The sequence below is a fragment of the Sorex fumeus genome, unplaced genomic scaffold (genome assembly GCF_029834395.1).
Source record: "Sorex fumeus unplaced genomic scaffold, SorFum_2.1 ptg000199l, whole genome shotgun sequence".
In the NCBI taxonomy this organism is placed as follows: domain Eukaryota; kingdom Metazoa; phylum Chordata; class Mammalia; order Eulipotyphla; family Soricidae; genus Sorex; species Sorex fumeus.
The window spans coordinates 1,722,233-1,738,061 of record NW_026606256.1 but is presented as its reverse complement, the minus strand read 5'-3'; the positions used below and the strand labels follow the sequence as shown (position 1 = coordinate 1,738,061).

Genomic DNA, 15,829 nt, shown 5'->3' with positions numbered 1-15,829 from the left:
GGCCGAGGCCAGTCACAGACGGGGTGTGACTGTCTCTCCTGCCAGACTTTGAGCGCCTCTTGGGCCAGATTTTGCAGGAAAGGAGTGACGGCGGCTGTCAGTGTCTCAGCCTCCTGCCAAGTAGCTAACCTGTGCCACTGTCTGGGAGCCGCGCCAGCCTGGACACACTGGGCAGCGAGGGGGGGGGGGCCTGGCCCAGGGCCACAGTGGCACCTTGGCAAAGTCAGGAAGAAGGTGGGGAATGTTTGGTCTGAGGCCAAGGGGGTCTGGGTCAGGGCAGTGGGGCGTGGAGGCCTTTGGGACAAGAAGCCCACAGGGACTCTGGGACCAGCTGTCACTGCCCCACTCCACGCACATCCTGTGGTCAGTCCCAGCGCTCCCATCAGAGGGCAGGGAGCTGGATCCCACGACCCACTGCCCCAGCTTCTAGATGGAACCCCCAACCCCAGGCCTGGGGCTGGGATTTGGGGACAACTTGCATCTAGTCGTCAGATAGAGAGGGTACTGCCTACTGCAGAAGCTGAGGAAAGGGAAAGAGGTCTGCTCTGGGGCACGAAGGGGCCACCCTGGGGCTGGGTGGGGTGATGGGGGGGGGGAGAGAGAGGGGTGGGCCTCGGGGGCTGGACACCTGAAGGCCTGAAGGGTCCCCGCTGGAGCAGGTGGTTTGTTTATTTCTCTATTATTAGTGGGGGCGGGGAAGGAGGGGCAATAAAATTACATTCTCCCTCCCCCCCAAACTCTGCGACTGAAGACTCGGGGTCCAAAAACACAGGATGTGTCTAACGGGGGGGGGGGGGTTGGCGGAGAAGAGGCTCCGCGGGCCCCCAGTCCCCCGGGTAGGGCTCAGGTCCCGGCGCAGAGGCGCAACAGGAGGCCCCAGCCGGCGGGGCGGGGAGCCGGGGTCCCCGCTCCCGGCGCGGGGCGGGGCGGGGCGGGGCGGGGCGGGCCGGGCGGGGGGCCGGGCCGGGGTCCCGGGGGCCGGGGCGGGGCCGGGCGGGCGCTGCGCAGCCGCGGGGCGGCCTCCGCGCATGCGGGGCTCTCTCGGCTGCAGCCGGCGCCGCTGCCACTCCCGGGAGCATGAAGGACCGAACCCAGGAGCTCCGCACGGTGAGTCTGGCCGCGCCCCCGGCCCGGCCCGGCCCGGCCCGGCCCGGCCCAGCCCGCCCGGCCCGCGCGGCCCGCGCTGCAGCTCGGCGGCCCCCGGCCCGGCGCGGGCGGGATTGCCCGCGGGGACCCCCGTGCCCGGGGTCCGCCCCTCGGACCCTGCCGGGGTCGCGGGCGCCCGGGCGCCTCGCCCCGTTGCCCTGTTGCCCCGGAGCGGGCCGGAGCCGGGGGTCCTGGATAAACTTTTCGGAGCCCCCTGGATTTGGGGAGGGGGCTCGAGGGGCGAGCCGAGGCCGGTGGCGGGACCCCCCGAGCCTGACTCTGCCGCCCCGATCCGGGGAGCCGGTCGGGTGGTTCGTCCGGTCGTGCCCCCTCTCCGACCCTCCTCGCCCACCCTCCCCGCGTCCTCGCGCTGCGCCCCCCCCCCTTCCCTGGGAGCGGGACGCGGGACGCGGGGCCCGGCGGGAAGGGCCGGGGGGGCGCCCCTGCCCGGAGCCCGCCGCGGGGCGCGCCGCGGAACCACGACGCCTGGGTGGGGCCCGGCCCTGGCTCGGGGAGCCGCCCCCGGAGCCCCCGCGCCCTCCAGCACCTGTAGCTGCCGTCACCTGTGGCTCCCGCCCGCTCCCGGCGGGCCCCCGAGGGCCCAGACCCGCCCCCGCCCCGCTTCCGGCCGCCGGGGGCCGCCCGGGCAGACCCACCCCCGCCGCCCGCGCCCGGTCCGACCTATTTTTCCACCTGTGTCTCCGAGGCCCCTGGGGTGTGGCTCCTGGGCGGGGTTTGGGGGAGCAGGAGGATGCACAAAGGTATCGAGTCAGCGCTTGCTCACCCCCATCCCGGGCCTGGCAGGCTCCCCCCTCCAGCCCGCCCCGCAGCTCGAACCCCCTCTCCTTGTGATCAGGGGGGCTGTGCCCTTTGGGATGGCCAGTCCCTGGATTCGGGGGTTGCAGGGAAGGGGACGAGGGGTGCCCGCGTCTAGCCCCGGAGGATGAGTTCCATCGGAGTCCCTGGTGACCCAGCGGCAGCTGACCCGGCATTTAGGGGGCTCTAGCTGGTGGCTCCCGGGGACCCCTCTGCTGCCCCACGCCGGAGACCCCGGTGGCCTCTTGGGGAAAGTTCAAGTGCCCTTGGAGCTTTTGCTCGTGCAGCCCGTCCTCTGTGTTGGCGCCTTTCCTCCAGCGCCCCCCCCCAACTTATTGCAGCCCGCACCCCCACGGGGACTTCACCGTCCTGTCCCCAGCCCCCCAGCTGCCGGCTCTTGCTGGCAGAGGGCCAAGCCCAGAGCTAAACCCCAGGAGGTTTCAAAGGAACAATCACGGCCGAAACAGGCACCCGCCTGTGGTTTCCCTCAGGTTTCTGGGGCCTGTTGAGTCAGAGAGTATCTGATCTCAGCTCCGGGGTGCGGGTGTGTGTCTGTGTGGGAAGCCGGTCATTGGGGGACGGGGCTCTGCTGGGTGGAGAGCGGAGATGACAGCGGTGGCCTGTATGTGGGGGGGGGGGCTTGAGGGATGGCCCAGCAGGGAGGTGCCACCCACCTGGGTTCTATCCTGGCATCCCATATCCCATATGGTCCGCTTGGTACCACCGGGAGGTTCCTAAGCAGAGCCAGGAGAAACCCTTGAGCATCACGGGGTGTGCCCTAAACATGAAAGACAGAGACAGAGAGAGAAATGGGCTTTGCCTGGTTCTTACCCTTGGAGGGTCACCCCCCAGGAGTGAATATGGCAGTCTCATGGACGGCAAGGCTTTCTCTGCAGGCCACCCAGTAGCCTGCCCGTGGGGGCCTTTGGAGCCCTGGGGGGTGGGTGACCAGTTCCGGTGGGGCGCTGCCTGTCCTCCTCTCCCTGCTCTGATGTGAAGCTGGGAAAATCTATAACCCAGTTTCTCGGCATGCAAAAGCAGGAGGGGGTGTCACTGGTCTCCTGACTACTCCACGTTTGGGGGAGCCCTTGACCTCCGAGAGTCGAGCTTTCCGCCCCAGAGCCCTGGGACCCGAGAGGTGCTGCCAGGGCCGGTGTGGGCCCCCACCCCCGCCTCCCCCCGACACCAGCACATTTGGAAGGGAAGCGAGGGAGCTTATTTATAAAAGTCACACTCGGAAGGAGCTGGCGCGTTTCCTCGGAGCTGAGGCCGGCCCAGCCCTGCAGCCGCCTCCAGCCCTGCTCCCCTCAGCGGCTGCCCCTGCCTGCAGGCCAGGCACCTTGGGACCTCCCCACAGGGCCCCAAGCCCCACTGGTCGGGACTCCAGGCTGAGTGATGCCAGTCTCCAGACCCCCCTCGTGCCCCTCCTTCCACGGAGCTGGCCACCCCTCGCCGGGCCTAGGGTGGGTGGGATGGACGTGCTGGGCCCTGGGGACCATGGGAACTACAGCAGGTGGCAGAGGGCATAGAGGTGGGGGGTGGGGACAGCCAGCCCTGGCAGGGGGCAAAGGGGGACACGCAGGGCCCAGCCCCTAGGCTGGGGTGCTCCTGACCCCTGGTCTGAAGCAGGTCTGGCTGGGTGGCCCACCCACCTTTGCCCACCAGTTTTGGGGTTTTTTTTGGCCACACCCAGTGTGACTCTCGGGTGTGAGCACTCCTAGCTCTGTGCTTGGGGCTCGGGTAACCAGATGTGGCCCCGGGGACTGAGTCCAGGTCGGCTGCACACAGGCAGGAGCCTCTCTGGACTATTGCTCCAGGCCCCAGGCTTTTTCTCATTGCCCGGGAGAGACTGGGGAACCCCCCAGGCAGGTTCATGCCTTCAACCAGCGGTTTTGAACCCCACAGTTGACATCAGTGGTGATTCAGGCGTCACAGGTTGGAAAGAGTGCAGGGGGGTGGCGCTGGCCTGGCCTGCAGCCCTACCTTGGCTCCAGCACTGCATAGGGCCCCCAAACACCCCTGGAGTCGACCCCCTCCTGAGCACTGCCCAGTGTGGCCCCAAGCCCCCAAGAAAATGGAAGAAAGCCACTAATGTCTTTGGATCTGTCCTCAGGCATGAGAAGCTCTGAGCTGTGGGTCTTCCTCCTGCTCACTTCCTCTCTAAAAGAAACGCAGCTGGAGCCATAGCTGTGCACACAGCTGACCCGGGTTTGATCACCAGCACCCCAGATGGTGCCCTGCGCTCTGCCAGGAGTGATCTCTGGGTGCAGTGCTGGGAATCAGCCCTTAGTATCATGGGGTGTGGACCCAAAACCCAATAAATAAATTTAATTAAATAAAGAAATGAGACCAGAGGATCTGGAGTAGTCCAGCAGGGAGGGCATTTGCCTTGCACATGGCTACCTGGGTTCAATCCTTGGCATCCTGTATGGTCCTTGGAGCACCACCAGGGGTGATTCCTGAGGGCAGAGTCAAGGTAACCCCTAAGCACTGCCAAATGTGAACCTAAAAAAGAAAGAAATGAGATCAGGGAGACAGGACAGTGGGAAGGCGCTTGCCTTGCACTCAGCTAAGCCCAGAACACCCTGAGCACCGCCAGGAGTGGTCCTTGAGCACAGAGTCAGAAGTCAGCCCCGAGCACCACCAGGAGTGGTCCCTGAGCACAGAGTCAGGAGTCAGCCTTGAGCACTGCCAAGAGTGATCCCTGAGCATCGCCAAGAGTGATCCCTGAGCACAGAATCAGGAATCAGCTCCGAGCACCGCTAAGAGTCATCCCTGAGCACAGTCAGGAGTCAGCCTTGAGCACCGCCAAGAGTGGTCCCTGAGCAGAATCAGGAGTCAGCCCTGAGCACTGCTGGGTGGGGCACAAAACCCAAAGGAAATAAATGAAGGAGAAGAAATGAAAAATAAGAGCAGGCTCGGTGCCACTCTACCCCCATTCCCTTGTGCTGCTATCCTCACACCCAAGACTGGAGCCACCTGCCTGGCTACCCTGGGGACTGCTGGTCCAGGGCTACCAGTGGGGAGAACCAAGGGGAGGTGTTCTTATCTGTAGAGTCTGGCCCTGGGCACCCCTGACTGCCTGCCCTGCGGGACTGCTGGTCCTGCCTTTGATTAGTCACGAAGGAGGAGGGACAGAAACGGTCCTGTGGACAGGGTTTCCCCCCCCCCCCCCCCCACTGAACCCGGGAAGACCGCTCTGGCTCCAGGGGCCCCAGAACCCAGGAGCTTCTGCCAAAGGGGCCCACACTCAGCCAGGGGCCCTGCCTCCATCTGAGGGCTGCTGAGGTGATCGGCCAATGCTGGGACAGTCAGTGCAGTGGACGGTAGAGATGCCACACCCTGGCCCTCAGTCCTGGGAGCCAGCCCTGGGACCCCAGGACACTGTGAGTAGGACCCCCAGGCCCTGGAACCCCAGGACACTGCAGTCTGGGATTCCCGTTCATAGATGTGGGAAAAAAAACCCACCCTTAATGGTCTTATCCCCTCCGTTCATTCTGATTTGTTCTAGAAACTTTATATTTTGGGGGAGAATCCATATCCAGCAGTGCTCAGGACTTACTCCTGGCTTTGTGCTCAGGGATCACTTCCAGGGATCATATACAGTGCCAGGGTCAGCCTTAAGCAAGGAAAGTGACTTACCTGCTGTACTATATCCCTGGTTTCTAAAAACTGTGTTTTTTTTTTCCTTTTTCTTATTGGTGTCACACCCAGCGGTGCTCATGGGTTCCTCCTGGCTCTGCACTCAGGACTCACTCCTGACAGTGCTCAGGGAAACCCTATGGGATGCCGGGGTTCGAACCCGGGTCAGCCACATGCAAGGCAAGCGCCCTCCCCACTGTACTATCTCTCTGCCCCCTCCCCCCCCAGCTGCAGTTGGTTTGACCAAGGCACTGAGGCCAGTCCCTGAGCCCCACACTGGCTGTTGGGTAAATTTGAATTGCCACACTCTGGAGTGGCGGCTCCCAGCCTAGATCTCCGTCCAAACCCAGACGCCAGAGGCTGGAGCGATAGCACAGCGGGTAGGGCGTTTGCCTTGCATGTGGCCGACCTGGGTTCGATTCCCAGCATCCCATATGGTCCCCTGAGCACCGCCAGGAGTGACTTCTGAGTGCAGAGCCAGGAGTAACCTCTGTGCACCGCTGGGTGTGACCCAAAAAGCAGAAAAAAAACCCAGACGCCAGTTCTGCCCTCCAGAGAGAGTGCCCCGTGTGTGCTGCAGTCCTGGAGGCCACAGCCTGCGGGTGGGCAGAGACGATGAGTCGAGGGTCTGGCTGAGGCTGCCCGTGGCCCTGGCCTTGGGGTCTTGGACCCCGGTGGGGGGCTGTGCCCGCCTGGAGGGCTCAGCTCTGTGGCTCAGGCGGAAATGGCTCCTCGAGGCGCTGAGGCCCGGGTGGGCCCGCGGGGGAGGGGGGCCACCTGGTAGCTGCCACAGGCTCTTGTGGAGCCGGATTTATTTTAGCTGCTGGGGGAGGAGGTGTGATCCCTCAAGGAGAGGGGGCCCCTCCCGACTGCCTCCCTCCCGCGCGCTCCCCACCAGCCCCCTCTCCTCCCGGCCCCCACTCCAGTGGAGCAGTCAGACCCCAGGAGCCCCCGCACAGCCCTTCCGGAACACGCTGTGCTCCCCCCCTTTTCTCGGCTTCTCCCTCCAGCCAGCCTCGCTGTCCTAATTTCTCAGCCCAGCAAACATCCCGGAGTTTGGGGTGGGAAAAAGGGGAACAACCAGTCCAGGCCAGACGCAGCGCCCCTTCCCCACTGAATGGGGGAGGCCAGGGGCTACTGGGTGTTCCGCCCCCGACACCTTTGCCCTGTGCATGCTTGGTTATGTGTGCTGAGGATGGGACCTGGGCCCCTGCGTGCAGAGGGTACTCTGCGCACTCAGCCCCTGCCGCTCCCTGCATCTTTGGCTTCAGCAGGTCCGGGCCAGTGGACAAGAGTCACTACCTGCGAAGCCCTTGGCCACGGCACCCACTACAGGGCTACAGGGCGCTGGCACTGAACCAGGCGGGCGTCTTGGAAACAGGGGAAGTCAGTCCCCTTTTCTCTGGGTTACTCCTGGGGTGGGGGGTTGGCGGGGGACGGGACCCGAGCCTGAGATCTTAGGCCGGCTCCCAAGCTGAAGGCCATGTGGATCGGCCGCTGAGCTCAGCTGCGGGTCCCCGTGGGGACTGACACGCAGGACTGGCACACTTGCCTGGGAGCCCCGGGTTCCACCCCTGCACCTTTTGGTATCTTGAAGAGACAGTCATACACAAAGCAAAACAAAGCATGAAAACAAAACTGGCAAGGCCAGGACCAGGGAAAGAGCTCAAGGGACTGAGTAGGTCCTGGGTTGTACCCCCAGCACCTCTGAAACCTGGCCAAGTACCAGCCAGAAGTGGACACTGCTCCCCCCTCAAAATAAGGGACTAAGGGCTGAAGCGATAGCACAGCGGGTAGGGCGTTTGCCTTGCACACGGCCAACCCGGGTTCAATGCCCAGCATCCCATATGGTCCCCTGAGCACTGCCAGGAGTAATTCCTGAGTGCAGAGTCAGGAATAACCCCTGAGCTTCGCTGGGTGTGACCCAAAAAGCAAAAAAAAAAAAAAAAGGGACTGTCAGTGAGACTCAGGGTCTTTGGGGCGGAATTACCACATGTCCAGTGTCCTGCCTGGGGTCTGGGTGCTCAGGGCCACCTCAGGGCAGAGGCAAAGCTCACCTCAGGCCGCAGCCACAGGCTGTGATAAGTAAAGGCTTGCTCCCCTGGATATTCCAGAGGGGAATGGGGGTTGATGGCAAGGCCCCAGGGTCTTGCCTGGAGGGGGCTGTGTATCTGTCACCTGGCAGTGTCCCCAGCTCGTCTCTGTGGCTAGGAGTGGCTGCCCGCTCTGGGTGGATGTAGGGCACAGGGTCCAGGGATGCCGGAGTTCTGCTCACATGTGCCCCCCACCCTCATGCAGGCCAAGGACAGCGATGATGACGACGATGTCACTGTCACTGTGGATCGAGACCGTTTCATGGATGAGTTCTTCGAGCAGGTGAGAGTGGTAGCAACCTCCATCTCCCTGCCCCCCTGGCAGACACCCCCCCAGGGTGGCCTGGATGGGCCCCACCTGTCTCTGCTAAACCCTTTTGAAGCTGCAGAGAGTGAAGCCGAGGGGAGCTGGGCCCCTCCCGTCATCCCTGTCCCTGAGTCCCTGAGCCTTGACTGCAGCCTGCCTGGGGGGCCTTGGAGTCTCCCCCTGACCCCCTGCCTTGGTGTGCAGGTGGAGGAGATCCGGGGCTTCATCGACAGCATCTCGGAGAACGTGGAGGAGGTGAAGCGGAAACACAGCGCCATCCTGGCCTCCCCCAACCCCGACGAGAGTGAGTGTCCTGGTCTGGTGGGGGACCCCCGGCACCCCTCATGCTAGCTCAGTGGGGGAGGCCTCTGGGGGAAGCCTGCAGAGAATCCCCTGCCGGGAGGGCACTTGCCTGGCACCCGTCCAACCCGGGCTCCATCCCGGTATCCCGTAGGGTGCTCTGAGCCTCCAGGAGTCATCCTGGGCGTGCAGAATTCAGAAATACAATAGGGAAAAAAAAAAGGAACAAGACTCTGACGAGAGCTCGAGTAAACAATAATAAATACCGTCTGTACGGATTTTTAAAAAGCAGATACAGTTGTACATATGGAAAGCATAACATTCAGTTTTGGACTTTTAGGGACAAAAGACGAAACTAATAGATAAATCACATCAGAACTTGTGCATGAAACTGTAAATAATTAGAAAAACACACCCCTACAAAGTGTTTTTTTTTTTCTAAAGTGAGTCCCAAATGAAAAAACAAACAAAGATGATAAACAGTTCTGCAACCCCACCCGGGGACACCCCCCCTCCCCAGCCCCTCCTACCCCCAGCTGGGGCTTCCTGCTTAGGTCCCCTGGGAGGTGGGCGGGGCCGGGAGACTAGTCCCGCCCGTGGGTGCGGGGACTGGCTGCACCCCTTTCTCCCGGGAGAGGGAGTTGTCTGGGATCCCCAGGGGCCGGCAGCCCGGCTCCCTCTCCTGGAGAGCAGATGGCGGCTGTGAGGCGGCAGCACAGTGGGAGGGCAGAGTGGCCGAGCAGACCGCGCTTCCGGAGGGAGCTGCAGCCCTGGCACTGGCCACGCGGACCCCGGAGCCGGGCATTCTCCGGGCTCCAGGAAGTCACCGCGGGCCCCGCCATCCACACGCCCAGACAGGACTGCTGGGGGCGAAGGCTCCCCGTGCTCCTGCTCCCCTGGACCCATGCCCTGACACCTACAGTCAGTGGGACCAGTTCATAATCGGCCCGAGCTCAGCCAGGAGGGGTGGCCGGAAGTTCCTGCCGTGCGCTAGGTGCCCGGGCGGGTCGCGGGAAGGGGCAGTGGGGGACGCAGTCGGGGAAGTTGGCAGCTGCGAGCGAGCGGGCTTCCCGGCCAAGGCTCCCTGTCGGCTCCTCTGGGGGCTGCCATCCGGGCTGGGCTATTTTGGGTCTGAGCAAAAGTGGCTGAAGACGTCAGAGCAGCTGGGAACCAAGTTTTTCCTTTGTTGGGTGGAATGAAGCGCCCTCCTCCGCTCCCTGAAGCCCCCCACTCGCCTGGTGCACGTGCCTCTTGGGAGGGATCTCCCAGGGGTGGCCCTCCTGGCTGGGTTGCCCAGGCCCCCGGGGAGCCGAGGGTGTGCAGAAGCTGGGAGCTGCTTTCGTTTGTGTGTCTCCCTCTGGGTGTGGCGCCCTGGAGCTGGGGATTATAGATGCGCACCCCCCCCCCCCAGGGAAGCAGGCTTGCTCCCACTTTACCAGCCAATCCCTCTTTCTCAGAGTAGGGAGAATGGGGCAGCGGGTTCCCCCCACCCCTGCCTCAGGAGCCAGTGAGACCACACCCCCAGGTGCTCCCAGCTCCCGGCCACCTCATGGGCGCTGTGCCCCAGTGGCCTGCCCATTGGAACTTCTCCATCAGCGCCCACCCTCGCCAAGAGCCTCCTGGTTCCTCAACCCCCCCTCCCCCCCCCCTCCAGTACTCGCTGGGTATCCAGCAGGTGCATCCTCCTGGAGAACAAGCTCTGAAGCTCTGTCCCCTCCCGGAGTTGAATGAGCCTTTAGAAGTGGGGAGCTGGCTTCTGGCTCCGGCGAGGGGCCCCACTGGCGAGAGTGGGGGGCTTCCCCCCTCAGCCCCCTGCAGCCATCAGGTAATGCTGGGTGAACCCACATCCACCACTTCAGCTCATGCAGGGACCAAGTAAATGTTCCCCAGTGCCAGCTCCAGCATCACCAGCTGCTCCACGGTTGTCTGCCTTAAATTTAGACCCATCTGTTATCTGCAGGGGGTGGGGAACCTCGAGGAAGGAGGCTTCACTTCCTGGCTGGGGATCGCAAGGCAGGCTGAGTGCCTTACCCCAGGAAGGAGGGAAACCCGGGGTGTCTCCCCGCCACTCCACACTTGTCTGCCTCCCCAGAGACGAAGGAGGAGCTGGAGGAACTCATGTCTGACATAAAGAAGACTGCCAACAAAGTTCGCTCCAAGTTAAAGAGTGAGTCTGGGCGCCACGCCTGCTTCCTCCAGGCAGCCCACGGGGGTTTTTTCCAACTCTGAGCAAATCCGTGGGATTTTGCTCCCTTAACAAGGGTGCCAGCAGATGCCCAGTCTCCACAGCTACTCAGATGGGTCCATTTGTGCCATGCTTTGGACAGGGCCTTGACCAGATGCTCAAGACATGCTCCTGGAGTGCTGCTAGCTAGGGTACCGCCCGCCCTCTTAAGCTAAAGAGGGTAAAAGGAAGTCCAGACCACCAGCCCCCACCCAGAAACCCCCACTGGGAACCGATGTGCACACAGCAGGCGAGGCACGCCCCGTTGCTGGGTGCTCAGCCTTCTAACCCTGCGCGTAGTATGTGGGTGTCTCACACCCGAGAGCGCAGGTGGGCGGGCCTTTGCCGGGAGGGGCTTGGTGGCGCTCGTCCTGGCCCTAGCGGGCCCCCGAGGTCTCGTGCAAATCCTGGGGGTGGCAGTAGGCGGCAGTGGCGAGTAGGGCAGCCTCGGGCTCAGCAGCCGTCGGTTCCTCCAGGCATCGAGCAGAGCATCGAGCAGGAGGAGGGTCTGAACCGCTCGTCCGCGGACCTGCGGATCCGGAAGACGCAGGTACGGACCTTTGGGCCGGCGGGGCGGGGACGGGGGCTCCGCCCCCGTGGGCGGGGAGGGGGCGGGCCTGATGCCCCACCACGACCCCCGTCTCCACCCCGCAGCACTCCACACTGTCGCGGAAGTTTGTGGAGGTCATGTCCGAGTACAACGCCACACAGTCCGACTACCGCGAGCGCTGCAAGGGCCGCATCCAGAGGCAGCTGGAGATCAGTAACGAGGGGCGGGGCCGGGTGGGCGGGGCTATGTCTGATGGGCGGGGTCAGGCTGAAGGGGCGGGGCAGCCGCTGCCTCTCCGGGGGTCCTCTCGGCTCACTGCTTGCTCTGGCTTCAGCCGGCAGGACCACGACCAGTGAGGAGCTGGAGGACATGCTGGAGAGTGGCAACCCGGCCATTTTTGCCTCCGGGGTGAGAACGGACGCCGCCCTTTCCACTGGGAATCCCTGGGCAGGGGCTGTGCATTGGGACAGCTACCTGGCAGTAGATTTCAGAAAAGGTTGAGCTGTCCAGTGAGGCCAAGTAGCCACACGGAGGTCAGCTAAGTTAGTGGCAAAGGGAGAAGCAGACAGACTTCTGCCTCCGGATCCCTTCCAGTGGGGCCTGCTACCTTACTACCCTTACTGCACGGGTCAGGACCCTCTGCTGGACCCTGCCCCAGGAGGGCTTCTGAAGGTGGTAGCAGTTACACAGTCGGAGGGGAGGGAAGAGAATTGGCGGGAGGGTGGGCAAAGTTTGGCCCAGTCGTGGGTCCTTGGGGTGCTGTGCCGGGCTCTGTATAGTGGTGCTGAGCAGCTGTGAGCCAAGGGCAGATGTGTTCATAGCCCCACCCCACAGATGGGAAATCTACCCCCAAGAAATTTGCAGACGGGCTGGAGCATAGCACAACGGGTAGGGTGTTTGCCTTGCACACGGCCGACCTGGGTTCAATTCCCAACATTCCATATGGTCCCCTGAGTACCACCAGGAGTAATTCCTGAGTGCAGAGCCAGGAGTAACCCCTGTGCATCTCCAGGTGTGACCCAGAAAGCAAAAAAAAAGAAAAATTGCAGACAACCAGGAGGAAGTGGGGAGGGTTCAAGGCCTGCTTCTGGAACATTCTGCCCAGGCCATGGTCGGTCCCAGCTGCCGTGGCCTGCCTCTGTCCTGGTCCTCTCCCCCCGGGTCCCAGCACAGAGCCCTACGCCATTCCCCAGATCATCATGGACTCCAGCATCTCGAAGCAGGCTCTGAGCGAGATCGAGACGCGGCACAGTGAGATCATCAAGCTGGAGAACAGCATCCGGGAGCTGCATGACATGTTCATGGACATGGCCATGCTGGTGGAGAGCCAGGTACACACCCCTGGCAGGACACCCCAGTGCCCCACCCCCACAGTGTCCCCAGCCCTCCTCATCCCCCCCAGGGCTGAACTAACCCTTCCCATTTCTGCCCGACATGCTGCCCTGCCGGGGAGGGCCTGAGTGTCCAGGTAACCAGCCACCCTTTAGAAACTACCTGACCCTTCTCTGCATGGCTCTGCTTGGCCCTGCATGGCCCCAGCCCCCCACGCCCAGCTCGCCCTGTCTGTTGCCAATGGTTTGTCTCATGGGCACTGTGGATCCCAGGCAGGCTTAGAAGTGACCCAGACAGCGGAGGGCCTGCTCCCTGGAATGCATGTGAGTTTGATGAAAGGGCCGCAGCAGGGAAGGACAGAATGTTTTCTCTTGTGCCAGGCCTAAGGCAACTGTTCAAGCTTCTCAGACTTGGAAAACGAAACACCCCAAAATCTTGCGGCATGCCCATTATGTTTCCCAGTTCCCAGAGATTAGTGGGTGGGTGGGTGCCACTGAATTTATATTCCTTTTTTGGTTTGGGGGGGCCCATACCTGTTGGTGCTCGAAGGCTACTCCCTGCAGTATTCGGGGACCCTGTGCAGTGCCAGGGAGCAAACCCAGGCCTTGTGCATGCAGGACATAGGCTCAGCACATTGAACTCTCTCCCCAGCCCTGAACTTGTTCTGTTTTTTTTTTTTTTTGACCACTCCCAGGGGTGCTCAGGGGTTACTCATGGCTTTAAGCTCAGGAATCACTCCTGGAGGGGCCAGGGAACCATATGGGATGCTGGGATCGTATGGGATGCTGGGATCGAACCTGGGTGTGCCGCATGTGAGACAGGCACCTTGACCACTGTACTATCACTCTGGCCCTGTCTTTTGTTTTGTTTTGTTCTGGTTTCTGGGCCATACCGGACAGTGCTCCAGGGGTTACTCCTGGCTCAGCATTTAGGAATTACTCCCAGCATTGCTCAGGGGATCCTAAGAGATGCTGGAAATCGAATCTAGTTGGCGGTGTGCAAGACAAGTGCCCTCCTCACTGTGCTATCGCCCCAGCCCCATGAACTAGCATTTCTAATAATCTCAAGGGTGATGCCGATGTACCTAGGCCAAGGGCAATGTGTGGAATTACACCAGGATAATGATGGCGGCCACTTTGAATGGGGTATCCTGGGAGGGCCTCTCTGGGACGAGAGGGCTGCCAGGCTGAGGGTCCAGCCATGCCAGCCCAGTGGCTTGTTTGAGGAGCAGGAGGGAGGTCTGTGGTGGGAGGGCAGATAGCACAGGATGGGGTGGGCGTCTGAATGTCTTCTAGGTTTCAGGGTCTTGCAGGACCAAGTTAGGAAGCAGGTGGGATGAGGAAGCTTCTGCGGCCTGCCCTGGAGAGTGCTCCGTGGTGGGGCTCAGAGCAGGCTCCAAGGGAATAGAGTGACGGGAACCCTTACATCTGGGAAGGTGGAGCCGGGGGTTCCCCATGGTCCCCTGGTTCTGGCCCAGCCCTGGCTACCTTGCTTTCCTGTCCGCCACTGGGCTCCGCGTGGCCCCCACCCTGCTCCCCAGCCTGCACAGTCCTTTCCCTCCCCAGACGGGCAGCTCTGGGGGAACAGTGGGCGCTGCCTCGGATCTGGCCTGGAGGGCATGGGGGAGAAGCCCCTGCCCATCCTCATGTCCCCTTCTCTCTCCAACCTTAGGGCACTTTCACAAAGCCCAATCCTGAGAAGTCCCCCACCTTACTCCGAGGGGCTGCCCCCTGGAGCTCTGGTGGCCCATGGCCCTGCAGGGGGAGATGATTGACAGGATCGAGTATAACGTGGAACACTCGGTGGACTATGTGGAGAGGGCTGTGTCGGACACCAAGAAGGCCGTCAAGTACCAGAGCAAGGCTCGCCGGGTCAGTAGCCCAAACTCTGAGCCCCCCTAAACTGTCCACTTTGCTCAGAACATTCAGCCCTCAGTGTTCTGTCCAGAGCAAAGCCCCTTCTCTGTCGTGTGGTCATCCGTAGCCCTGTCCCCTGGACTGAGCCCCCATCTCTTCCCGGTGCAGAAGAAGATCATGATCATCATATGCTGTGTGATCCTGGGCATCATCATCGCCTCCACCTTTGGGGGCATCTTTGGTTAGACGCCACCCGCCTGCCATTCCTCTGGATCGTCCACCCTGAGTGGCCCCTGGCTGCTGCCTCCTCCCTGCCTACTCCTCCCCGCCCCTGCCACTGGGCCTTTGCCCCCGCCTGCCTGAGCCGTTGTGTGCATGATCGTGGTGACCGTGTGTGTCTGTACAGAAGAGGCGGGGGCAGCAAGGGACAGCTGCAGGGCCTGCCCATGCCCCCTCCTCCCAGGCAGGGCTGCCCTGGGTTCATAAGTCCCCTCCCTGCCCTTTGTTCTCCTGACCTACCCCATCTGCCTGTCCTCTCCAGCTGTCCCCTGGGGACCAGCTGGCCACATGGTGCTGCTTTTCAGGTTGGGGGGGGGGGTGGCCCTGAGACAGCCCAGCGCAGCCTCTACCAGCCCAGCACTGCCAGGGAGGCTCCACGTCATGGCCAGGTGGCTGCTGACTCCTTTCCCTGATGGGCAGAGACCCCTCGGGCAGCCTCCATCCCCTTCCCACATTCCCACGCTCCTGGGAGCAAGCCCTTGGCCCTAGGCCTGGTCCCAGGTACCTTGGAGGGGACTGGAGGCCCCCAACGGCCACTCCGTGAGGCTGGGGGAGAGCACCTCTCCCAGTAGGCCCATCGGGTCCTCAAGCCATTGTGTTGCATGTTTGGGACAGTTTGGTCCCTGCTCTCATACTCTCGGGGAAGTCACTGTAGCCTGCAATCCTGTCCTACCCTCGCTGTCCCCCATCAATGTGCCACGTGGGTGTCAGGTGTCTCAGATGCAGTATTCGGCAGCCAGCCAGGGAGGGGCTCCTCTCCAGCATCTCGGGGCTCCCCACAGAAGTGTGCCCCCTCCTGTTGCGGCAGGGAGTGTGCATGCGGGTGCATGCAGCAGGGGGTCGCCGGGGCCCCACTTTCCCTCCGCTTTGCTCCTGCAGTGACTGTGACCTCTGTCCGTGTTGCCTTCTTGAAAGCTACCCCGCCCCCCCCAAACCCCCTCACCAAAGGTCTCGGGACAACCAGCTGCCCATTTTGTGACATTTTTATGTAGAATAAACATTTGTATCTGTACCTGGCTGAAAATGTGTCTTAGGGAATAAGGCTTGGAGCCTTTGGCCTTCATGCCCCAGGAGGCTGATGGGTCCGATAACACAGGGGGTAGGGCGTTTGCCTTGCACACAACCAACCCAAGTTCAATTCCCAAAGCAAAAAAAAAGCACAGCAGGAATGCACTCCAGAAGGCCCAAGAGCAAGCCCTGTACATAGCCCACGGAGCGTGCCTCAGGTGCAGTCCCCAGCCCCACCTCAAGCCCGTGCACATCCGAGTGACCCCAGTGGCCCCC

General features: G+C 62.3%; 1 protein-coding gene across 1 annotated transcript; it reads left to right on the top strand.

Moving 5' to 3' along the window:
- Positions 1-1,021: 1,021 nt before the first annotated feature.
- On the top strand, positions 1,022-14,755 carry STX1A (syntaxin 1A). The gene is made up of 10 exons (XM_056108262.1): positions 1,022-1,107; positions 7,903-7,980; positions 8,209-8,308; positions 10,397-10,471; positions 11,005-11,078; positions 11,183-11,291; positions 11,413-11,486; positions 12,272-12,409; positions 14,171-14,281; positions 14,435-14,755. Exons 1-10 carry the CDS (start codon positions 1,078-1,080, stop codon positions 14,510-14,512), a joined length of 867 nt encoding a protein of 288 aa, XP_055964237.1. The 5' UTR covers positions 1,022-1,077; the 3' UTR covers positions 14,513-14,755.
- Positions 14,756-15,829: the final 1,074 nt, after the last annotated feature.